The sequence below is a fragment of the Megascapheus bottae genome, chromosome 24 (assembly GCF_031878675.1).
Source record: "Megascapheus bottae isolate mThoBot1 chromosome 24, mThoBot2.hap1, whole genome shotgun sequence".
Taxonomy (NCBI): Eukaryota; Metazoa; Chordata; class Mammalia; order Rodentia; family Geomyidae; genus Megascapheus; species Megascapheus bottae.
Genome location: NC_143532.1, coordinates 12,760,325 through 12,786,268, shown reverse-complemented (window position 1 = coordinate 12,786,268; position 25,944 = coordinate 12,760,325). Strand labels below are relative to the sequence as shown.

Here is a 25,944-nt window from a genome sequence, read left to right as displayed (position 1 = left end):
ATATCATTCTGATCGCCATAGAATAGGAGATGCCAATAATTTCTGTGCAAGTGGTGCACTCATCATTAACTTTCTTGAAAATTATCGTCTTTTATCATTTTTATTGTTTTTGTTTTCTGAATTTTTAGTGACACACAAATTTATCTGAGTGGGTGTTGGCGGGCACAGGAATTGCTGCTGGTGATAGATCTCAGGACCTCATGTCTCCTAGGCAAGTGTTCTACCATTTGAGCCATGCCTCTAGTCCTTTTGTATTTAGTTTTTCTTTCACCATGCCTAGCTTCCACAATGGTTTGTATTGATTCCAACTGTCTAGGCTACTTCGTGCTTGTGTGGTTTTTTAGCGACTGTGGAATAAGGGTAGTATGCCAAGTGGACATAGGAACTGGAATATTGGAAACATTCCCACCATCCCCTTAGGCTGGAAAGAGTTGATTGTCCATAACCATTCATCTATATCATGAGTGAATGTATAGTTTTATTAGCAAATGCTGTCCTTGAAAGGGAGAAATTACATTGTAGACAGATCATGATACAGATAATTTGTTCATTGTCTCTCCAATTTTGCCACTTGTGAATTCTGTTTACTGCACTTCTCCTTTGTCACTAGAAAAGAACAAGACAAGTTGGGACCAGAATCACTCCTGCTTATTTTACTTTTAACAGTTATATTTTTTAATAATTTTAATGAAGAAAAGCCATGACCATTGCTAGAATACATAGTAGTTGCTTATGACTTTTAGGGAGTCAGATTACAACTCATGTTATTTATTTTCATTTTATTCTCAAGTTTTCTTCTATTGTACCAAAATATAGTTGGTATTTTTTTTTTAATGGGTTATGGGGCTTGAACTAGGCCTGGGTGCTGTCCCTGAGCTCTTCAGCTCAAGGCGACCATCCTACCCTTGAGCCAAGCCCCATTTCCCATTTTCTAGAGGTTAATTAGAGATAAGAGTCTCAGGTCCTTTTGTGCCTGGGCTGGCTTTGAACCTTGATCTTCAGATCTCAGACTCCTGAGTAGCTAGGATTACAGGCATGATCTGCTGTGCCCGGCTTGGCTTAGTTGGTAATTTTTTTTATGTCTTTATTATGTTTATTTCCACCTGCTCTACTGGACTGTAGGTTCTTTGAGAAAAAGTACCACCATTCATTCCCTTATTATATCCATGAAACCAGCGATGTGACTTAGACAAAAATATTTTGAAACAAATGAAAAAGTAAATGAGTAAATAGGGCTTAGTGATAGAGTGCTTGTCTAGCATGCATGAATCTCTGGTTTCCATTCCTCAGTACCATATAGACAGAAAAAGCAGGAAGTGGCTTTGTGGCTCAGGTGGTAGAATGCTAGCCTTGAGCAAAAATAGCTCAGTGACAGCATCCAGGCCCTGAATTCAAGCCCAGGATTGACATACATGAGTGCATACATACATGTATACATACATAAATGGACATCTGTAGTTGATTTATGACTACTAGCCCATGGGAACTGGGACAGCATTCTTTTGCAGATGCTTCTGACGTATATTTTTAGTGGACAAAATAAGGTGAACGTAAAAGCCAATGAAGATAAAATTGTTGGCTCTTATGTTGGTGGAGCGGACTGTATAAAAATGCAGAATGCTGAATCAAATATGGAGCTTTTGTATATTCATAAATATTCTCAAAATAACACTGAATACTGCTTGATCGTATCATAAATAACTTTTTGTGTTGTCTTATGTAATTTACAACAATACGATTGTATAGTACTGTGTCTACTTTACATGTGAATTTACTGAGGCCTAGGGAAATGAGATACCTTTCCCTGGCTCTTAAAGCTTGTTTAAGTGCATCATTAGAACAGAAAGGAAGTGGTGGATTTTATTTTGGTGGGTAGGATGAAGGAAAAAGATAACAATTAGTAGAAACTACTGTTTCCAGGGTGAAATACAAGGCATAAAAATGCCCTACTGAAGTTTTCTTTGTAAAAGTACTCCTGATGAATTGGTGCATATATACAATGGAATTCTACGTAGCCAACAGACAAGATAAAATAATGTAATTCTCTGGGAAGTGGATGAAACTAGAGCAAATCATGTTGAGTGAGATAAGTCAAGACCAAGACCAAAGGAACAAAACGCGTATGCTCTCTTTGATATGTGAATATTAGATCCAAACAGTACAAGAGTGATGACTCAATATTTGGGTACTCAAGGTCATTAATACAATCTTGGAGATATAGATATAACTATAAAAATCTATGATGGTGTATGTACTTTATAGACAATGTTATATAGATCGATATGTATCTATGACATACAAACACAGCTTAATTTTAATTACGTTCTAAAATTGATGTGCCAGTGATTGCATATAGAGATTCCCTTCTTGAATATTTATTTGTTAAACTCAACATTTGAAATATGATGTAAAAAATCAGTGTTAATAAAATCTTTTAATAAAAAAAAATACAACACTAGTAGTTGTGTAGATTATTTTGGTGCTGATATTTTGAGAAATACATTGCTCTCTGTTTCCGCTTTAAAAAAAATTACAGATGAAAATCAATATGGATATTTTATTCTGACAGCAGGAAGATGCGTTAGCACAACAGGCCTTTGAAGAGGCTCGGAGAAGGACACGTGAATTTGAAGATAGAGACCGTTCTCACCGGGAGGAAATGGAGGTGAGAGTTTCACAGCTGCTGGCAGTAACTGGTTAGTACTTTCCCCCAACTCTTAGGCTGTTTGTCTTGTCTGTGCATGATGTTTTTTAATAGTACAATTTTGTGTTTTGTTTTTTAAAAATATTGTATATGTTTGCTTTATATTTATTAGATGTAGTTGCTGTAAAGAAGTTTACTCTAGTCGTTTTAAGGTCATATATTCATTCCTTGTTTATTGGTCTTACAGAAATTATTTACTTTAAAAGGCATATTTTTTCTTAATACACTGGTGTAAATATTTCTGAATTATGTTCTACTCAAAAAGTGAAATTAACAGGTCATTTTTCTTTTTATTACAAATAAAATATAGATTCAGGAATATACACAAACAAAAGTACAGCTTGATGGTGGTTATTTTGTTGTTGGTGGTGGTGGTCATGGGGCTTGAACTTGGGGCCTGGGCACTGTCCCTGAATAAGTTTTGCTCGAGGCTAGTCCTGTACTACTTTATGCTACAGCACTACTTCTAGTTTTTTGGTGGCTAATTGAAGGCAAGTCTCACAGTCTTTCCTGCCAGCTGGTTTTGAGCCATGACTCTCCAATGTAAGCTTCCTTTGTAGCTAGGATTTACAGGTGTACAGGTGTGAACCACTGACACCTGGCTACTATAATTCTTTTTTTTTTTTTTTTTGCCAGTCCTGGGCTTGAGCTCAGGGCCTGAGCCCTGTCCTTGGACTTTCTCAAGGCTAGAGCTCTACCACTTGAGCCTCAGCACCACTTCCGGCCTTTTTTTTTCCTATATGTGGTACCGAGGAATCGAACCTGGGTCTTCATGCATGCTAGGCAAGCATTTTAACCACTAGGCCAAACTCCCAGCCCCTACTATAATTCTTAAGATCAAAATTTTATGCCATTTTCTGTAAAACTTGTAAGTTTTAAATATGCATTTATTAGCTTATATTTATGACCTTTTGTGCTCGTGCACCTGTAGTCTGGTATAGACTTCTTTATTTCACTAATTGCTATATTTGCAGGCATTTCAGCAGTATGATGCAAATGCCCTGAGCTATTTATTTATTCATTCATTCAATTGTTTACTCATTGACAGTACTAGGGTTTGCACTCTGGGCCTTGCACTTGCTAGGCAAAAACAGTCTACTACTTGAGCAGTGCTCTTACCCCTCAAATGTATTTTTCTACCCAGTCATCAGGGTATAGTTAAAACATTATCTAGCCATTCCACAGTCTTTGTAATCATAATCAGCCCTTACACTTTATAGTTTCCATAGCCTTTATATTGATATTCTTATTGAACAGAGTATTGAGTATGTATGTGTCTGTTGATTTTTTTTTGTGTTTGCCACATTCTCTACCGCAGTGTTTTTACTTAGTGTTTATTTTGTTGCAGAATAGATTAATCTCTCTCTCTCCCTCTCTGTCTCTCTCCTCTCTCTCTCCCTCTCTCTCCCTCTCTCTCTCGCTCTCTCTCTCTCCCTCTCCCTCTCCCCTGTCTCTCTCTCTCCTCTCTCTCTCTCTCTCTCTCTCTCTCTCTCTCTCTCTCTCTCTCTCTCTCTCTGTCTCTCTCTCTGTCTCTCTCTCTCTCCATCTCCCTCTCCCTCTCTCTCTCTCTCTCTCTCTCTCTCTCTCTCTCTCTCTCTCTCTCTCTCTCTCTCTCTCTCTCTCTCTCTCTCTCTCTCTCTCTCTCCCTCTCCCTCTCTCTCTGTCTCTCTCTCTCTCCCTCTCTCTCTCCTATGCCTGCCTACCTGAGAACTAGAGTTATAGGATAAAGTAATGAGTCCCAACTGTGTTGTGCTGGATTCTGCAGTAGGGGCTAGATAGAGATGAAAGTATGTGGCTTCTGTACTTGAGAGAAAATGAATGTAGAAATAGGTCATTGCAGTATCCTTTAGCGGTTGCTGTACAAATGGGGGATACATAGGAGATATATCTGCAGGAATTGTAAGTTTGCCGATGGGACAAGTTGAGAAAAACTTCTTGGCAGAAGTAACAGTGTGTGCTCCACAAAGACATCAATAAATAAGGGAACTTGCCAATTAGGAGAACACGGGTCAATGTTTCTGGAGGAAATGAATCTGTGACTAGCAATGGAACAGTTGCTTAGGAAATCTTCATATGTGTTTTGCTTTCTAAAATTATATACCTTGACTACATTGTTAGTTTGATTTCTTTTTAATCTCTAAAAAAGTTTATATTCACTTTTTTTTTAGCTTGATTTTTTTTCCCCTATCCTGGGGCTTGAACTCAGGGCCTGGGCACTGTCCTTGAACCCTTTTTTTGCTGAAGGCTAATGCTCTGCCACTTGAGCCACAGCACCACTTCCAGCTTTTTCTGAGTATGTGGTAGCGAGGAATCAAACCCAAGGCTTCGTGCATGGTAGGTGAGCACTCTACCACACTCAAGCCCGTGGCTTGATTTTTTTTTTTTTTTAACTTCCAGTGTTATTTCTTAAAAAATATTTTGATATGGGGCCAGGAGTTTAGCCTATTGGTAGAGTGCTTGCCTAACATGCACGAAGACCCAAGCTTGATTCTTCAGGCCCTGAGCTCAAGCCTGAGACTGGCAAAAAAAAAAAAAAAAAAAAGGTATATGTTTGATGAGTGTCAAATAATTTGTTGCTAGATTATTCCTGTAGATTGTCAGTGACTGAGAGCATGGGCTTTCCAATTCACATTCCTGCTCTATCACGTGCCAGTTTCTCTTAAGTCTGAGTTTCCGCATAGAAGTTGTTGTTAGAATTAAATGGGAAATGCTTATAAAACATTTAGTATGGTGCTTGGTGTGTGTGCCTACAGTAAATAATAGGTCTAAAGTACTTCTTTATTGCTAAAAGCTCTACAACTGTGCCGGTTCCAGTTAATTGAATTACCTGGCTAACAAGAGCATCTTTTTAGTTCCCTAAAGTGTATCAAGGCAATTTCCCTGCATTATGACCTAGAGCACAGAGAACATAGTTAAATTTTCATCCATGATTTAAGATCCTCTAGTCCCTTTAGAGGAATAATTTGAAGCATCAGTTCTTTTAGAGAGCTATCATCTATAAAATCGGGGCCAAAATCTGTCTCCAAAGGGCTCTGGCAGTGATGTAGAAAGATTTGGGGTTTGCATGTCTTTTGGCACTTGGTACCTATAGGTGTTTGCTTTTTCTTCCTATACGGGGGTTTTAGCTCAGGGCCTTGGCTTGCTAGGCAGGCACTATTCTACTTAAGACATACTCCAGCCCTCTTTATGTTCTTGTTACTTGTTTGAATAAGGTCTATTTTTCAAGTCAGGTCTTTTTGTCTAGGCCAACCTGGACAATAGTCTTCCTGTTTACCTTTCCCAGATTGCTGGGATGGCTAGGATTACATGTGTGAGCCACTATGCCTTGCTTGCTTGCTTGCTTAATATCTCTCTTCTCTTCCTACCTTCCTTTTTATTTTTTTTTAAATGGGGCGGTGTGAGTACTGGTATAGAATTTTTATCAAGTGCACCAGGCAAGGTGGCTCATGCATGTAGTCCTCAAGAGGCTGAGATCTGAGGATCGTGGGGAAAGATTGTGGGGGGAGGGGAGAAGAATGTGGTTCCAGTAGGTAATCCTGATGCCTGCCTAGACCTCAGGCTCAGGCAGCATCAGTAACTTGTGGGTGGCAGTAACCCAGTCTTTGGAACTCTTGAGAATTTGGCAGCACAGTGGCTCAGGGATATCCACTGCTGTATGGATAACCTCTAATCCTGTCATATTGTAATGGTGCTGCTCTTGAGCATTTAATGTATATATAGTTAAGAACTACTGGGGGAGGAGGGCGAGGGAGTATGGTATGGTGGTAGAGGGCCTGTCTAGCATGCATGAAGCCCTGGATTTGATTCCTTGGTACCAGGTACACAGAAAATGCCAGAAATGTTGCTGTGGTTCAAGTGGGAGAGTGCTAGCTTTGAGCAGAAAGTGTCCAAGGACAGTGCCCAGGCCCTGAGTTCAAGCCCCAAGACTGGCCAAAAAAAAAAAAAGGGGGCTGGGAGTTTGGCCTAGTGGTAGAGTGCTTGCCTAGCATGCATGAAGACCAGGGTTCGATTCCTCAGTACCCCACATACATAGCAAAAAGCCAGAAGTGGTGCTGAGGCTCAAGTGGTAGAGTGCTAGCCTTGAGAAAGTCCAAGGACAGTGTTCAAGCCCTGAGCGCAAGCCCAGGACTGGAGGAAAAAAAAAAAAAAACTACTGGAAAAGCTGAGATCTGAGGATCGTGGTTTAAAGCCACCCTGGACAGGAAAGTCTATGAAACTCTTGACTTCCAATTAACCATCAGAAGTAGAGCTGTGGTTCAAGTGATAGAACACCAGCCTTGAATAAAAAAAGCAAAGAGACAGTGCTCAGGTACTGAGTTCAAGCCCCAATGCTAGCACTAGCACCAGAAAAAGAAAAAGGAGGTGGGGGGCGGGGGGGGGGGGAAGGCCGGCACCAGTGGCTCATTCCACTCTATAATCTTAGCTATTCAGGAGACTGAAATCTAAGGATCACAGTTCAAAGCCAGCACAGGCAGGAAAGTGTGTGAGACTCTTATCTCCAATAAACTACTCAGAAAAAGCTGGAAGTGGCACTGTTGCTCAAGTGGTAGAGCACTGGTCTTGAGCAAAAAGATACTTAGGAACAGAGCCTAGGCCTTAAGTTCAAGTCCCAGGACTGACCAAAAAAAAAGTCTTTTAACAGTGGGAAGCAGAAGTAGAACTCCCAAATGTATTATGTCTCAAAGGATTTCAGTTTTCAGCAGTGTTTTTTGTTAAGCAACCTAAAATCAATTATAAAACTCATTGAACTGGTTTCCATTTTGCTGTCTGTAAAATCTTGGATGTTTGTCTATCATTTATGATTTCCTTTTTCTGTTTTTTCAGGAAAAAAATTATATGAGTAGTACAACATTTTCTTTATTTTTCAAAAGTGAATTACAAGCCAGGTTCCAGTGACTTATACATGTTGCAATAGTAACTACTTAGGAAGCTGAGATCTGAGGATTAGGGATCAAAGCTGGCACAGGCAAAAAAGTCTATGAGACTTCTCTCCAATAAACTACCAAAATTCCAGAAGTAAATGTATGGCTCAAGTGCCAGAGCATTAGCTTTGAGCAAAAAATGCCCAGAAACAGCACTTAGACCTGGAGCCCTGGGACTGGCACATAAAAAATGTAATTACAGGTTATCATTTGGCAAATGAAAGACTAAATGAAATAAACATTTATTTTAGTAATCTTAACCAAATATTATTAAATCACTGATGTGTAGTAAAATGATAACACAAAATAGTGTGTACTGTCTTAACCCTGTGACTATTTTTAAGAAGAATATATTTGTTTGAATGTGCATAGTTGCTCTTTGCCAAACACTAAAACCAATGAAAGCTCCCAGGACTGCTATGTGTAGTCTCTGGCATGTAGGCTATTTTATTTTGATTTAGTTTTGTTGAAACATCTTGCCATATTGCCCAGGCTAGTCTCATAAATCCTCCTACATCAGCCTCCCTAATGCTGAGGTTACAGGTAAATGCTGTCACACTCATCTGGCTTACAGACCTTTTGTTTGTATGTCTTGGCACTGGGGCTTGAATTCAGGGTCTCTGCACAGCTTTTTCTGCTCACATTTGGCACCTTGCCTGAGTCCTACCTCTGCTTCTAGCTTTTTGCTGTTTAGTTGGGAACTTGTCAGATTTGTCTGTCCTGGCTGACTTGAAACAGTGGACTTCAAATCTCAGCCTCCTGAATAGCTAGGATTATAGGCTAGAGACACTGCTCCCTGCTATACTGTTTTTAAAACTATAGTAAAAGGGGCAGGCGGAAGTATGACATAGTGGTAGAGTGCTTGCCTAGCATTTATGAAGACTCAGGTTTGATTCCTCAGTACCATATATATGCATAGAAAAAGCTAGAAGTGGTGCTATGGCTCAAATGGTAGAGCACTAGCCTTGAGGAATTCCCAAGGACAGTGCTCAGGACTAGAGGAAGAAAAACAAAAAACTTCCTTTGACATTTTAATGTTATAAAATAGATGCTAGATGAAAGGTCACTGCTCTAGTCAAGGCAAGGTTACAGATTGTTTTACTTCCAGAATGTGTTTATTTCCTTCTGTGGTTCCTAGTAATCTCATGGAGGATCTTTGATACATGAAATGAACACTGGTGAGTACGTGCTTTTGCAAGCTAGCCCTGAGTTCAAGCTCCCAGATGAAAGAGAGACAGAGACAGAGGGAGCGCACCAGCGCTCGTGCTCTTGCTCAGTGAAAAACTTTGCCTAGCCCACTCTCTCATGCACTTGGCTTATAGCATACCTGCAATGTTAGTAAAAAGTCATACCCTAGAAAACTCAAATTGTTTTGCCAGGAAAATTTTGCTTTTTTGGCTGGTTGTTTTTCAAAACAATTGGAATGAATTTTGACCTGTTCTTGACTGTTAGGCGTTTCTGATAGCAGTCCCCCAGGGTTGAGTAGTGATTGGGAGAGGAGGTACAAGTGGATCCTCCTACTTTTTGGTAATGTTGTACTTAACAGTGTAGGGACCTAATGAATGGGTTAATTTATGAATATTTGAATTATAAGCTTAACAGTTTGTGCTTTTCTATACTTTCATAAAAAAGACTTAGTTTAGAAAGTTAGAAGACTGACACTTGAAGGATTAAGGTTTGAAGCCAGGGAGGGCAAAAATGCTTGAGAGATTCCATCCCCAATTTGCCAGCAAAAAGCTGGGCTGAAGGCATGACTCCAATGCTAAAGCACCAATGAGTACAAAACCAAATTGAGAAACTCAGTTCCAGCTCTAGTACTAGTGTACAAAAAACAGTCTTTCCTAAGTAGTCACAGATGGTGGCTGTAGCAATGTTCTCTATTTGTGTTTGTTGCTACATTTAGGTAGCCTTTTCCTTTTTCTGTCCTGGGAATCCTTCCTGAATTGAAAATGTTGGCAGTTCTTTTTAGTGTACATCTATATATCTTTATAATCAGCTGTCTTTTTATTTAGTCTTTGGGTTTTTGTGCAAAAAGATCAAGATTAACAGGACATAGCTAGTTCTCTGGTCATGAATGAATTGGAAAGGTCACTCTGCTCGATAGGAGCTAGTACTTTTATCTGTTTCTAAAGACTACCTTGAGCTTGATTGGCTTCTTGACTTAAGCTGTAATAGAACACTGTTGTCACATAATTCACCTACAAGGTAACAAGATTGTTTTTTAATATTGGAGAATGGGTAAATACTGCATATTCTACTTTAAGGAGTTTTCATACAACTGGGCAAATCAGGCAAACTTTTAGTGTAAACTATTTGGAGTTAAAAACAGTCAAAAATCTTTATGTGTGGGGCTGGGAGTTTGGCCTAGTGGTAGAGTGCTTGCCTAGCACGCACAAAAACCAGAGTTTGATTCCTCAGTCCCACATACATAGAAAAAAGCTGGAAGTGGTGCTGTGGCTCAAGTAGTAGAGCTCTAGCCTTGAGAAAAGTCCAACAACAGTGCTCGGGCCTTGAGTTAAAGCCCCACAACTGGCAAAAAAAAAAAAAAAAAAGGAATCTTTATGTGGCTTTGGTTATTTGTATCTTGCATTTTTTTGCTGCCTTCTGTTCTATATGGTCCAAAGGAGGGGAAATCTCAGCCTATCTTTATTTTAAATTCCCAACACTTCAGTTTTTAAATCATTTATCAATACTCATTCATGTGTAAGAAAAAAATCAACATCAGAATATATCTGTACTTGTGTTTTTTGGATGTGCTTGTTAATTAAGATGTAGTAGATGAGAATGAACTGAAAATAAGAACGGAAACAGAACTAGAAGAGGATTCAGGAGGGAAGAAAAGGATATTAAATCTATTCTTGTATTAAAGTCGAGGTTTGCTTCCTAGCTTCAGAACTATGAAGTTGCTAATTTTATTTTACCTTTGTTTTCATTCACAAAAATGCTCTATGTGCAGGGTATAAACTTGTAAAGCTATGTTAAAGGTTCTCAAGGAGCCGGGCGCCTGACTCAGGTCTATAATCCTAGCACTCAAGAGGCTGAGATCTAAGGATCTCAGCCAGCCCAGTCAGGAAAGTATGTGAGACTCTTATCTTGAGTAAACTATTTTAAAAAGCCAGAAGTGGCACTGTGGCTCAAGTGGTAGTGCTGGCTTTATAAGCCCTTGAGCAAGAGAAACTTAGGGACAGCACTCAGGCCCAAAGTTCAAGCCCCAGGACCAGCAAAAAAAAAAAAAGTAGTTGGGCTGAGAGTTTGGCCTAGTGGTAGAGTGCTTATCCAGCATGCACAAAGCCCTGGATTCAGTCCCTCTGTGTCACATATGTAGAAAAAGCCAGAAGTTGGGCCGGGAGTTTGGAGTTTGGCCTATTGGTAGAGTGCTTGCCTAATGTGCATAAGACCCAGGTTCGAATCCTCGACCCCACATAGAAAAAAGTTGGAAGTGGTGCTGTGGCTCAAGGGTAGAGCTCTAGCCTTAAGAAAAGTCGAAGGACAGTGCTCAGGCCTTGAGTTCAAGCCCCAGGACTGGCCAAAAAAAAAAAAATAGACATGTTAATTTTACATAAAGGTGAGTCAGGTTCTCACCTGTAATCCTAGCTGCTTGAAAGACTAAGATTGGGAGGATCATAGTTTGAGGCCAGGATAGCCAAAAGTTTTCAAGATCACTTCTCAACCAACAGCTGGTTATCCTAGGATTATGGGAAGATTGAGGATGATGAAATTCAGAGAACTGCTTTGTTATCCTTTCTTTAATTTATTACCCATATAGGAATTCCTTCTAAACCATTCGTCTTTATTACAAACTGCTAAAATAGGACTCACAGGTTTTTCAATCCATCAAGTTGTAGAATTGCTGTCTGTGGAAGCTAAGCTATTGTATTAAAGCTACATCTATTCTGTATCTATCTCCCTCACAGGTAGCCCATACATTTACCTTCATGTCTCTTCCTTGTAGGATTGTTTCTTCCCAGCTCTTCTGTTCCCATTACACCGGTCAGACTTCTGGTTTTGTTGCTATTCTTCATCTTCCACCATAGGATCTCACCTCACATTTTCCTCAGTCACTGCTTCACCAAGCAAATAAAAACTAAAGAGCATAAAGAAGTAGCAAGGTGGGCCCCTATAAGCTCATGCCTGTAATCCTAGCTACATAGGTGGCTAAGACCTACAGAATTGAGATTTGTAGCCAGCCTGGACAAGAAAGTCTATGAGGGTCCTATCTCCAGTTAACCACCAAAAAACCAGAAGTAGAGCTGTAACTCAAGTGTTAAGTGGACAGTCCAAACACTGACTTCAAGGCCCAGTACACACATACACACACACACACCAAGAAAAGAAATTGCAGCATGACTTTTTCCCCACCTACTGCTTATGCTTATATGTTTATATTAAAAAAATGAAACATTTTGCCCGGAGTTTGGCCTAGTGGTAGAGTGCTTGCCTAGCATGCAGGAAGACCCGGGTTCAATTCCTTGGTATCACATGTACAGAAAAGACTGGAAGTGGTGCTGTGGCTCAAGTGGTAGAGCACTAGCCTTGAAGAAGCCCAATGACAGTGCTCAGGCCCTGAGTTCAAGCCCCAGGACTAGCAATAAAGAAAGAAAATAAGAAAAAAAAATGAAACATTTTACTTCAGGACTACTGGTGGGGGGAAGGGGAATAATAAAACCTACAGCTATTTCTACATTGCCATGACAAGAAAACTCACTGCTGTTGGTGACTGTTCTTTGTCACCCAGTTAGAATTTTCCCATCATTAATATAAGATCAAAATTTTATCCGAGACAAAAGCTGAACTATTTTTTCATGAAGTATTATTTGTAGGTTAGCAGTGACTTATAAATATATGAGTAGGATTGATTTTTTTTTCTCTCAATGTTTCTTCATTGCTCAACCTCTTTCTAACCTTCATTGACTGAAACTAGATGCTTATATTACAATCTCTTGATTCTGGAGAATTGATTTGTCTTTATACCACACTTAGCATTGATTGTATATATGGAACACAAATTGTTTTCCTGATGCATATGCTTTCAATACTCTTTTCCATCTGTGACAATGAGTATTTAATTGAAAGGAATGACCTAAACTGGATGTGGTAGCATATACCTATAATCCTAGCTGTGCAGAAGGTATAGATAGAAGGTCAAGATCTGAGTTCAATCCTTGACAAAAAGTGGGAGACCCTGCCTGAAAAATAGCTAAAACAAATAAAAGGGCTGAGTACATAGATCAAGTCAGAAGAGCACTTAACTAGCAAGTATGAGACCCTGACTTCAGACCTCAGTACTAAAAACAAAGACTGTGCCAGGCACTCTGGTGGCTCTTGCCTCGAGGCCTATCTACTCAGGTGGCTAAGATCTGAGAATCTGGGTTCAAAGCCAGTTGAGGTAGGAAAGTTTGTGAGGCACTTAGTTCTGGTTAACCACCAGAAAACCAGAAGTAGAGCTGTGACTCAAAAGTAGTAGGGCAGTAGTCTTGAGCAAAAGAGCTCAAGGACAACACCTAGGCCCTGAGTTTAAGCCTCATAATCAACAAAAAATAAAGACCAGAAGGAGGGAGGGATGAATTGAGAGAGGCAGGCAGGCAGAAGAAAAAGAAATGTGCTAAAATTTAGTGTGAAATCTGCTAGCCAAAAAGTAGTTCAAAGCGGGGTGCAGTGGCTCACACCTGTAATCCTAGCTACTCAGGAAGCTGAGATCTGAGGATCTTGGTTCAAAGCCAGCCCAAGCACTAAAGACCCTGAGACTCTTATCTCCAATTAATCACTAGAAAATGTGAAGTGGTGCTGTGGCTCAAGGGGTAGGGCGATAGCCTTGAGCTGAAGAGCTCAGGGACAGTGCCCAGGCTCAGAGTTCAAGCCCCATGACCCACCAAAAAAAAAAAAAGTACTTCAAATCTGCCAGAAAAATATATCAAACTTTATCAGGAAGATTAAAGAAGTTAGTGTTAAATTTTGTTTGAAAGTAAATAACATAACCATCCTTAGCTTTGATCAGAGTTTAAGCCCCATGACCCACAAAAATAAAATTTTTTTTAAAAAGTTCAAATCTGCCAGAAAAATATATCAAAGTTTATAAGGAAGATTAAAGAAGTTAATGTTAAATTTTGTTTGAAAGTAAATAACATAACCATCTTTTTTATGTGGTGTGGGGCTTGAACTCAAAGGCCTGGATGCTGTTCCTCAGTTTTTTTCGCTCAAGGATAGTACTCTGCCACTTGAGCCACAGTGCCACTTCAGCTTTTTCTGTGTATGTGGTATTGAGAAATCGAACCCAGGCTTTCATGAATGCTAGGCAAGTACTCATGCTAGGCATGTACATGTATCTACTGCTAATCCACATTCCCAGCCTCCCTGAGCTGCTGCTGCTCAAGGCTAGCATTCTACTACTCCAACCATAGTGCCACTTCCAGCCTTATCTGTTTATGTGATACTGAAGAATTGAACCAGGGGATTCATGCATACTAGGGAAGTGTTCTACCACTAAGCCACATTCTCAGCACCACCACCCCCTTCTTCCCTTCTTTTTTGTAGGTTGTAGGGCTTGAACTCGGCCCCACACTCACTGTGGACACTGTCTTTGAGCTTTTGTGCTGAAGGCTAGTACACTACCAGTTTGACCCACAGCTCCACTTCTGGTTTTCTGATAGTTAGTTGGCACTGAGTCTCACAGACTTTACTGCCTTAGCTGGCTTTCTTATATCTCATCCTCCTGAGTAGGATTACAGGCATAAGCCTCTGGCACCTAGCCCTCAACCCTTTCATGTAGTGAGGTCTCACTCACTATTGACCTTAGGATCAGGAGTAGCTCTGGTAGAGTGCATACTTAGAATACACAGGCCCTAGGTTTCCATTCTCAGAAACAAAATATAAAAATCATAAAAAGAAAACTGCCCTTATTAGACATTAGGATAACAAATTTAAGTTCAGTCTGGAGTCCATAGAAAGACCCTGTTGGGTTGGAGTTTGGCTTAGTGGTAGGTAAAGTGCTTGCCTTGCATGCACAAAGACCTGGGTTCGATTGCTCAGCACCACACACATAGAAAAAGCTGGAAGTGGCACTGTGGCTCAAGTGGTAGAGTACTATCTTTGAGCAAAAAAAACCTGAAGAACAGCATCCAGGCCCTGAGTTCAAGCACCACAACTAGCTCAAATAGTAGTAGAGCTCTAGCCTTGAGAAAAGCCCAAGGACAGTGCTCAGACCCTGAGTTCAAATCCCAGGACTAGCAAAAAAAAAAAAAATTTTTTTTTTTTTTTTGAGGAAGAAAAACCCTGCCCCCCCTCAAAAAAAAAAAACCTTTCAGGAATTTTAAATGCATTTTTTAACTTTGTATATAAGAGATTTTATCTATAGTAATTCCAAATTTTGTTTTCCTTTCTTTTGCTGTACTGGGTTTTGAACTGAGGATCTCATACTTGCTTAGAAGGCACTAACCATTCTTCTATTCCCCCATCCTTGTTTTTTGGTTGTTGTTTTGGTTTTGGGGGGTTTTTTGGGTTTTTTTCCAGCTTTTTCTGTGTATGTGGTACCAAGGAATCAAACCCAGGGCTTCATACATACCAGGGAAGCACTCTTAACACTAGGCCACACTAAGGGCCCTTCTAGTTCTCTTTTGCACTGGTTACTTTTGGGACAGTCTTACTTCTTGCCCAGGCTACACACCTGGACCACTACTCACCTGTTTTAGGTTTCCCATCACTCCCAATGACAGTTGCAAATCACTATGCCTAGTTTTCCATTGGTGGAGAGTCTTGAAATACCAGACTGGCCCAACTGCTATTCCAATTTAAGCTTCCCAAGTAAAGGATAACAAGCATGAGCCACCAGCACTCACATGAACTTTTATTTTGTGATTTAGAGATTTCTAGTTAAAATTCAGTAAGCAGAGATGGAATTCATTATGATGTTTTTCAGTTGTGAGGTTAAAAGTTCTTCAAACGTAAAATGATATTTATTCTTGATTTTAAGGAAACTTCAAGTATATGTGGGTTGCTGAATTTTCTTACATGCTACTGTGTCATATATTTTATGTATAGCATATTTATTACAAACCTGTTTCTATCCTCTAATTATGATTTTGTTGTCGCAGGCAAGAAGACAGCAAGACCCTAGTCCTGGTTCCAATTTAGGTGGCAGTGACGATCTCAAGCTTCGTTAATAGCACAGCAGATGTGGCGCCCACCTTTATGTACTCATTTTGATTCTAGCTGGCAGAAGGAATTCATTATAAGACCAGAAACTGTGATAACTGGAGGTACCACAGTTGATTTCTCAACCCAAGGCAGTAAAAGACACCACAGACTGCCATGGTTTTGCACTATGATTATTATACATGCATTTCCAGTGTTTAAAGCATGTAGCCAGTAATAATTTGATTTTTTTTCTATGCAAGCTTACCTTGTTGGCATTATTTTAGTTGAAACTATCTTGTAAAGCTTTTTTTTCCCTCCATTTTAATTTAAAAGTTTTATGTCATTTTTTTTTTAAGTAAAGAAATTAAAGTTTCCATCAAAGGGTTTTCTTTAGTTGCGTTTTTATACTTTTAGATGTGTTAGTTATACAGCTTCTTTTTAGAAGGGCATTCTTGGTTTGTTTGGGGTTTTTTTCCCCCTTCATTTCCTATTGTGTTTTTATAGTCTGGAGCATTTTTAAACTGTTGATGTGTCTGCATTTTTTACAAGCTTAAAAAAACCTAGTAGCATGGAGCTGTCTGCCCAGCCTTCTAACAAAGTTTACAGTTGTTAAAGTTGTCGTATCCTTTTAACTGCTAATAATCAGCATCCTTCTTTTCCTTTTAAACATTAAAATTTTAAGTTGGGTATTAATTCTATCCTGCCCCAGATCTGTTTTAAATTCTGTTCTGTAATCATGACTTTGGGTGGAGATAATCTCTCCATAGATAATACTACTCTGCTGAAATGCCTAAAGAAGTCACAGGCTGGCTTCTGTTTTATTCAGGGATTTTTTTTTTTTTTAATCAATCAATAAAGGGATACTGGAGTTTCATGTATTTTACAACGTATTAAACTGGAGACAGTGATGACAGCTACAAAGGTATATTAAAATCATGTTTTAAATGGCTGCTTTTATGTGTTTTATATTTGCATGCTTTTGTAGAAACAAAGCTGGGTAAAGAAAGATTAGTCTTAAAAAATGTTCATCTGTTCAGAGGATACATTTTCTTCTATTAATTGTCCTGAGAAAAACATTCAGTTATAGATGATATTTTACAAAAGGACTTATTAGTATCCTTTGAGATGAATTAATGTAAGATTATTTTTAAATAAGCTTACTGTCAAATTGCAATTTTTTTTAATATAAGACTGGAAAAAGTGCCGAGTCATTTGGCACATCCTTACAAATACCTTTCATGGTAATCATTAAATGTTACTACATTTATGGATTTTTTGCAAAAATGTATTTTATCATAATAGAATGGCATTATTTTAAATAGTTTGAAAAACTGACAGTCAATTCAGAAAATGAAGTCTGAATAAGGTCATTACATTTAAAAAGCATATAAATATACTTGATTGATGGAAGTGTGACTTTTATTGTATATAGGTCTTATAAGTCGTAAACAGATACCTGTATCTCAGAATAAAAAATATTTGTTATATATTTGAAATCATGCATGGTAAGGAGTGTGTCTAAATTGTTGTAACAGTACATCATAAAAGGCCATGTTGATCTTGTGTAACACAGTCCTCTAACTTTGGTTGGTATTTGGTGTTATACAGCTCACATGTTTACACACTCAGTGCCCTAATTTCCCCTGGGGAATCACCTTCTAAGTGATCCTTACAGTGGTGGTATAAGGTTACTTTTATTACAGGGCTGTTTGTTTTTGACTTCTGCATACATTTTTTTTTCCTGCACATGCATTTTAAAGAAAGTAACCAGACGTTGCTACATCTTTCTCTATTGCTTCTATTCAAGGGCTTCTGTCCATTGGTAAATAAAATCAATTGCTATTGTGTTCCTGTTGCCATCTTTCTGTAAATACTGAAATCTTCCTATCATTTAGCACTGTATTACTTGTCTGTCTTAATGCTGGCATTAAGATCGTAAGCCTTTTTCTCTAATAGTGAAGCCTTTGGAAACTGCATTTTTAAGTTATTGATGCAATTCGATATTTTTTCATTGTATTTAAACAAAATTCCATCATTGCATCATCTTTTCTAAATTCATCTGCATTTTAAAATTTGCCTTAAGCTAGAAGACTTTTGCCACCATTAGCCATAATGTGTTTGTGTGTTTAATTTACCTTCACAATAAACTGTAATGAAAACAGGGTCTTAGTTCTTTATTGACATCACCTGACAATTGCTATGCTAGTTCATGAAAATTGACTTAATTGCTTCTGAACTTTTCTTTGATCCTTTTACTTTATAAAAGAAGAAAGCAGCAACAGTGACATCTAGTGGTCATTTCTGCCAATTCCAAAGAAGACTTAAATGTATGCCAGTTGCATTAGTATACACACATCTGTACAAGTACTTAGGAGGTTGAGGCAGAAGGATTTTGAGTTCAAGTCTCAAAATGATGATAATAATAAAAAGTGTTGGGCTAGAAAAAGCAGAAAGTGGTGCTGTGGCTCTAGTGGTAGAGCTCTGGCCTTGAGGAAAAGCCCAAGGACAGTGTTCAGTCCCTGAGTTCAAGCCCTACAACTGGCAAATAAATAAATAATGTCATTAGATAACATCATTTAGGAGAAATAATAATACACATTCAGTACCCCAAATAGGAATAATGTTTGCCCTCAGGAAACCTTTTCTATCTGCAAATTGGACTCAAACAATAGCAACCTTTTAAATTGTATTGGTAGTGCTGTTATATTGTATCTGCCCTCGGTCTGATTGTGAATTGTCCAATTCAGCTGAGATCTGAAGAATCAAACTTGAGAAAAGATGGCCAAAGAATTGTATGTAGCCACCAGGCAGGTGCTTGGCCAGTTTGAGAAACAGAATATGATAGTACCATGGAATTGGAAGGAGACTGTAGCAGTCTCCCTAAAAAGTCAGCCATGTCCAGAATGGGAGGTCCAAACAGTGCTGGGCTGGACTGGCCTTGACAGCCAGGTGACATACCTGAGCCATTGCTAAGAATGAACAGGAAACCACTGAGGGATTGGAAGTTTGATGGAAAGGGTGCTTGTTAAGTGGGCGGGGATGTAGCTTAGTGGAAAAGCACTTTCCTAGCAAGTGCAAGGTCCTGGGTTGAATCCCCAGTACCACTATATACATATATATATATATATATATATATGTGTGTGTGTGTGTGTGTGTGTGTGTGTGTGTGTGTGTGTGTGTATAGTGTATGTGTGTGTGTGTAACTATATGTACTGTATATATACAGTGCATATATGGTATGTGTCACACTGGTACTGTACTACCTAGCACATGTTAAGACCCTGAGTTTGATCCCCATAGCTTATACATTGTAAACAAGACATTTTAAGCTAGGTGTGAGGTACATGCCTCTAATCCTAGCACTTGGGAAGAGGACGTAGAAGTTTGAGACTGGCCCTTAACTACATAGTGAAATCCTGTCTCAAAAAAAACAAGGTCTGGGCTAGATATGGTGGTGTGCATCAGTATATTAGCTACTTAGGAAGCAGAGATTGGGAGGTTTGAGGCCAGCCAAGACAAAAAAGCAAGACACCCTAACCCCATCTCATGACTCCCAGGTGCTCTGAAGACAGGTAGAAAGATCGTGGTTCAGACTGGCCATATGCAAACAAGGAGCTGAAGGTGTGGGCGTAGTGGTAGAATGTATGCCAGCAAATTGAATGGAGATACATGTTATATAATCTCATGTTAATGAGGAGTGTTCTTGGCTTTCAAGACTGCCTAAACCACCTAGAACTAGCTACCAGTGACAGTTGCCATAAGCACTTTCCTGAGTGTTAACATCATCCAGGCAGCTACTGGAGCTGGAATGCATGCAGGTGTGCACTTGAGCTCAGAGCCTTCATGACTTTTCCATGCTCTACCACTTGAGTGATGCTGTCAAGACTGGCTTTTTGTTGGTTCACTCACTGGAGTTAGAATCTTGTAGACATTACTGCTCTGGTGGGTTTTGAACCTAAATTCCATTAGATTTTAGCCTTCTAAATAGCTAAGCTTATTGGTGTAAGCCACCTGGGCTGGCAAAACTAGTTTTTAGTCCTATATTCTCTCATTTCCCTTATTCAACTTGCCATTCAATCTTTATCCCCTAGCAGTAGATTCCATCATCCCTTCAATTTTAAAATGCTTTAGTTATACAAATATTTGCCTGTAAGTCAGACACTCACTTACTAGAAGGGCAGACTTAACATTTCATGACGCAGGTAATACGATTTTGCAGATGAGAAAACAGCTATGGAGAAATAAAGTATCTTGTCCATGACAAAATTTGTTAAGTAGCAAAACTAGTATTCAAAATTTTGATTTTAGCTGCTAACCTGAGGTAGTCCCTGTGTGTCAAGCTGTATGCTACCATGACTTGAGTACATTTCTTCGTTAGCCACTCCACTTCTGAAATATCTCCCTCACACTGGGGAATGGCCATGGAAGACATTCTCTTGAGTTGGCCACCACCTCTGAGGCACTTGTGCTACTCGGTTGAACTGGGCTATGGCCTCCCTACCTTACTTTAGATCCCAAAGCTGTCTCTCTCACAATAACAACTACCTGAGTAGGTTACATTTAACTGAGCAAAGGTAATCTTGTGGTCTGTTACTATTCACAGAAACCCACCTCTTCCCTTCCACCCAACCCAACAAGAAACCTAAGAGATTTCCCTAACTGCTGGGTTTGGGGTTTATCCAAAATTCTTTTCAAGCCAGGCACTGGTAGCTCATGCCTGTAATCATAGCTACTCAAGACTGATCTGAGGGTCCCAGTTTGAAGCTAGCCCAAGTAGGAATCACCATGAGACTCTTATCTTTAACCACCAAAAAGCCAGAAGTGGAGCTATGGCTCCAGTGATAGAATGCCAGTAAAAAAGCTGATAGTAGGGCCGGGAGTTTGGCCTAGTGGTAGTGTGCTTGCCTAGTGTGCACGAAGACCTGTGATCGATTCCTTGGTACCACATACATAGGAAAAAGCCGGAAATGGTGCTGAGGCTCAAGTGGTAGAGCTCCAGCCTTGAGAAAGTCCAAGGACAGTGCTCAGGCCCTGAGCTCAAGCCCAGGACTGGCAAAAAAAAGAAGCTGATAGTGCCTAGATCCAGAGTTTAAGCCCCACTACTCATGCACACAAACACACACACAATTCTGTTATATACAGGGGTGTTTGGTTTTTTTGTCTTCCCACTACACTACCCAAGCTTTCCCACTCCAATTTTTCTATGAAAAATAAGACCCTCAGTATCAAAAAGAATCATTTTCAGTCTGAAGTTCAGAGAAGTACTTAGCTAAGATTACTCCTTCTAGATGCCCAACCAACTTTTCCTAGACATCTTTCATGCTTGCCATAGTGTAAGTAAATGTCTACCCCGCTGCCATATTAGGTATATTAAAGATTTTTAAATCAAGAAATGTTCTTGTGGGCCAAAAAAAAAAGAAAAGGGGTTCTATGTATACTTTTTTTTTTTTTTTTGCCGGTCCTGGGCTTGAGCTCAGGGCCTGAGTACTGTCCTTGGACTTTCTCAAGGCTAGAGCTCTACCACTTGAGCCTCGGCACCATTTCTGGCTTTTTCTATGTATATGTGGTACCAAGGACTTGAACCCAGACTTCATGCATGCTAGGCAAGCACTCTACCACTAGGCCAAACTCCCAGCCCTCTATGTATACTTTTGCACATAGCTTTTTTTTTTCCTTTTGGGGTCATGAGTGCCTTCCAAATATGGACATGTATTTTTTTCCTAAATCAGTATTATTATAGAAGGGTTTATTTAGCCACTTCTCTGGTGAAGTGACCTAGTTCTATGATTTGGACATATGATGCTGCAATGAACACCCTCCTATTTTGTTCTTGAATCCATCTCAATTGTTGTGCAGATTAGCCTCAATAGATCCTTTAGTACTGGGATCACAGGCATGTACTCTGACACTACAATCACTGCCAGTGGCCGTGACTTCAAAATACATTTTCAGGGTCTTCTGAACTCAGGATCTTCTGCTTGCTAAGCAGATGCTGTCTCACTTAAACCATGCCCTCCGCCCTGTGACTTTATTACTGCTGTGTAAATGTGCGGATGCATTTGCATACATGCTTGAACGTATGTCTACTAAGGCTTGAACTAGAGCCCAGAATCCTTAGTGGTAATTTACTTCTTGATCCATACCTTCATGTCCCACTTTTTATTAGTTAATTGGAGGCATCTCTCATATTTCTCTTCCTGGGTTGGCTTCAGATAATCATAATCTGGCACTGCTGGTTCATACCTGTAATCCTAACTACTCAGGAGGCTGAGATCTGAGGATCATGGTTTGAAGCCAGCCTGTATAGGAAAGTCCATGAGACTCTTCACTAAACTACTGAGAAAAAGCCAGAAGTGGCACCATGGCTCAAGTGGTAGATAACTAACTTTGAGCACAAAAAGACTCAGAGACAGTGCCCAGGCCCTGAGTTCAAGCTTCAGGACAAGCCAAGTTAAAAAAAAAAAATGAAACAACAGATAATCGTATCTCAGTCTCCTCAGTAGCCATACAATTACCAGCATTTTCTCCCAGTACCCAATTGTGATTTCCAATATTATAATCTCCCATGTTACATGCCTGTCATTTTGAGAATTTAGCATGTCACTGAGGTAGACTATATAGGTACAGAGGGGGAAAAAATAGGGTAAACTTCAAAGCGACTAGAAGTGGATGCAACTGTGGAGCTGTATTTCATTAGGACCACCCCAAACCGGGACCACTACTGACGGTCTACTGATTATCCTTTTCTTTATTATAATGGAAGCTTCATCTCATTTACCATCTAAAATTGCCTGTTTCCACCATGTATGACCCCATAACACGTGAGAGAAAAATAAGGACAAAGGGGAATTAAACCCTTGACATATTCTTAAAATTCCCTACTTCTGGTATATACTAGTCCTGTCAAAGTTTTCCAGTAAGTGAGCTTTCCCTGCAGTTCTGTCTCAAGAATCCTTCACTCACATCTTGTTATGGTATGCTTCCACTTTGAAATAAACTTCTCCATTCCTTTGTTTTTGTCTCTGAATTCTTTCTTCTCTGGTGACAAGAATCTGGAGACACTGGGTTCAGATCTATCTGCTCCAAGACCGCCCCAGCCTTCACCATCAACAACTGCCTAGGACCAAGGAGCTTTGAACAGTCTTTTACCTGTCTGGGCCTCCTACATTCTGTAAAATGTCAGGTCTTAGGGTGGTTGTGAGGATCCAGACACTGAGGCAGAAAAGACTGGGCATCAGAAAAGGCCATAGCTGGACTTTTAGTTTCAAGGTACCCCAGTTCACACACGTAGGTCGAAAGCGCAGCCTTAACCTACTAGGAAAGGAAACTGAGGCGCAGAGGACACCAAGGGTTTAAGACTCCAGTTGGACTCGCCTGGAGAGCCCTTGCCGCAGGATGGCAGTGCATCTTGGAAGAGAGGTCTGTACATACGTGTGTCGCGTGTGTGGGTTGGTGTGTAGACATGGGGATTCACGAGGTGTGGAGCTTCTCGCTCCTACAGCAGCCACCTTCCCGGCTGCAGTCGGGCGGTAGCGTCCCGCACGGCCGTCCAGAGCCTGCGCATGCGCCACCCCGCCTCCTCAGGCAGCTGGAACTCCGCCCCCTCGCCACACTTTACGGCTGGACACGGCACTTTTGCAGCAGTTGTTCCCGTCGCTGCCGCCGCCGTCACCGCCGCTGCCCCCTTGCCGCCGCGGCTGCTGCAGGTGAGTTGGGATGGGGGTTCGTGCCGGTTGTTGCCGGCCTCCCCGGAATGGGTGGAGAGTGAGGCCGCCCCGGGGTGGTAACGACGGCCCTCAGCCGCTGAGTTGTCTCCTCAGGTCTGGTCGCGTCTGCGCTGCCGCAGAGAGGCCAGCAGGGCCCTGCGAACCGAACCAATGCTGGACCTGGAAGTGGTGCCTGAACGCTCTCTGGGGAACGAGCAATGGGAATTCACGCTGGGTGAGTGGAGGGTCCTCCGTCAGGACCCCAGACACTGTCCTTCCCTCGGCGTGTGCCCTTGCGCTCCTGGACTCTGCCTCGATGGCTCGGCTCCGCCTGGCATTAGACAACAGCTCTGATCTGCCCGAGGCGCCCGTGTGGCCCCTTGTAGGGACCGGACGACTCTGCCTCGGGCCTCTGTGGGGTCCCTCCTGGGATGGTGGGACTGCCCACTTGTGACGACAGAGGTTGAGATCTGTGGATTGTGGCTGGAAGCCAAGCCGAGCAGAAAAGTCCCAGGACTTAACCACCAACAAGCTGGAAACTGGGATGTGGCTCAAGTGGCAGAATCTCAGCCTGGAGTGGAAAAAGTTAAGGGACAGGGCCCAAGCCCCTGAGTTTGAGCCCCAATGCCCCTACCAAAATAAAAGGGGAGGGGCGGGGGAATTATCTACTTTCTTATCTTTTGAAGTGCAGGTTTATGTAGAGTTGTGTAATTATAAACCCAGACCTCAGATGTGAGAGTACAAGGTTATTTAATAGGAATTGGGGGACAGTAGAAAATACAGTGTGGTCTTTTTTATTTATTTATTTTTATTATTCCTTAGCCCAGTTTTCTCCCACCACCCTCTTTATTGTTCCTTTTACTGGGCCCAGGATGTTTGCATACTCTGTCACCTGTGTATTTACCTTGATGTTCAATATTGAGAAAAGGGAGTGGGAAACAGGTGTGGCTGCTGCTTGTTTGTATGAACCTGGACTTTTGTCACTCTAGTATTTTGGGCAACTGAACTGAATCAGCTACGCCATTGGATTGTGGCTTGTCCTTGAATGCGGAAGACTTAATCTCTATAGTGAGAGAATATTGAAAAAAGTAAACAGTACAGATTACTAGTAGGACCAGGCTGGTGCTCGGTAGCCTATGTATTGTGGGAGGTCTCAAGGAGCTGAACAGGAATATCCTACTTCAAACTTCTCATCTCTTCTGAGGATAGGCCTAACTCTGTCCCCAGGTTTCTTATTGGAGTCTGTGCAAGTACATATGTATCTGGACCTTGCAGTCATCTGTCTGGCATTATAATGGGAAATTACATCCAGCATCTCGGCTGCCTTCTGTTTTTTTTGTATAATGCCAGTGGAGATTAGGGAAAGTACAAAAATAAGGGAAAGGGGGCCAGGAGTTAGGCCTAATGGTAGAGTGCTTGCCTAGCATGCACAAAGACCTGGATTCGATTCCTTGGTACCACATACATAGAAAAAAGCTGGAAGTGGTGCTGTGGCTCAAGTGGTAGAGAGCTAGCCTTGAGGAAGAAGTCCAAGGAAAATGCTCAGGCTGGGAGTTCAAGCCCCAGGACTGACCAAAAAAAAAAAAAAGTACAGAGACAGAATAAGCAGAATCTTTATCAATGCCACTGGCAATGTGTGAAGGCAGTAAAAACTTGAAATAATGCTCTTCTAAATTTTTGGGGGGGTGGTGATTTTGTTTGTTTAAGGCAAGTTCTTGTAATACAGCCTAGACTAACCGTAAACTAGAAGTCCTCCAGGGTCCTGGTACAATGGGGGTTTCATTGTATAGTTCCGTACATGTATACTGTTAAGAAACTGAGTTGTAAGGGTATTAGATTAAAGAAAAGGCAGAAAGCCAATTCAACAGGCCAGATCAACTTGAATGGAAAGTTCAAGAGGGATGCATGCATGGTGACCTGGGGAGAGTAGTAGACATAAGGGTGTTGGGGGTGGGGCAGGGATGGAAGGACTTAAGTAGGGAGATGGGTGTGGGGCAAGGTCACAGGTAGCTCTGAGGGTTCAGAGTTTCATGAGTTTACCTTGTAGTTCTGGCTCCTCGAACCCATATAGTTTGAACTGTCTTCTGCCTGGTTTCCATAGTCCTGTGACACCTGTAACTTGAGGAGCGAGGTGAGGAACTGGATTTTCACATTTTGATTAATTCCTTTCGGGAAGGGTAGTCCATGGACCAAGCCTTGGGAACAAAATATTGAGTTACGGGAACAAAGCAGAGTCCTGTCATATATTCAATACTGCTCACTTTCTCTACCACTCACTCCCTTATCTGGCTTCCTCCCCACCCCCATTCCCTTTTTTAAATTAGTGTTTAGAAAGGCTGGGGTGTGACTTAATTGTGCAGTTCAAACCACAGTGAACCAAAAGAAAAAGAAGACTACTGCCTGAAGAAGCATCACTGAAGAAAATAGCTATCTCTGAAATTGAGATTCTCTTATTCTGTAGACTCAGTTTGTTAAAGACGGT

General features: G+C 40.7%; 2 protein-coding genes and 1 long non-coding RNA gene across 5 annotated transcripts in view; 2 read left to right on the top strand and 1 right to left on the bottom strand.

Moving 5' to 3' along the window:
* Cbfb (core-binding factor subunit beta) overlaps positions 1–16,454 on the top strand; it is a 46,251-nt gene extending 29,797 nt beyond the window's left edge. For 2 of the 3 annotated variants that reach the window (XM_090357490.1, XM_090357488.1), the window contains 2 exons: positions 2,570–2,665; positions 15,714–16,454. In XM_090357490.1, the coding sequence (XP_090213616.1) occupies positions 2,570–2,665; positions 15,714–15,782 (165 nt within the window). In that variant the 3' untranslated portion in view covers positions 15,783–16,454. Of the gene's footprint in view, positions 1–2,569; positions 2,697–15,713 lie in introns of all 3 variants that reach the window. The other variant, XM_090357489.1, reaches the window with a different exon arrangement.
* LOC150047004 (uncharacterized) lies at positions 471–23,842 on the bottom strand. The gene is made up of 3 exons (XR_016539549.1): positions 23,188–23,842; positions 11,558–11,687; positions 471–606 (listed from the first exon to the last, which is right to left on the bottom strand). It is a non-coding gene; the product is annotated as an uncharacterized LOC150047004 (long non-coding RNA).
* Phaf1 (phagophore assembly factor 1) overlaps positions 23,415–25,944 on the top strand; it is a 21,147-nt gene continuing 18,617 nt past the window's right edge. Inside the window, 2 exon segments of the mRNA XM_090357491.1 lie at positions 23,415–23,462; positions 23,577–23,697. Coding sequence (XP_090213617.1) covers positions 23,634–23,697 — 64 coding nt within the window. The 5' untranslated portion in view covers positions 23,415–23,462; positions 23,577–23,633.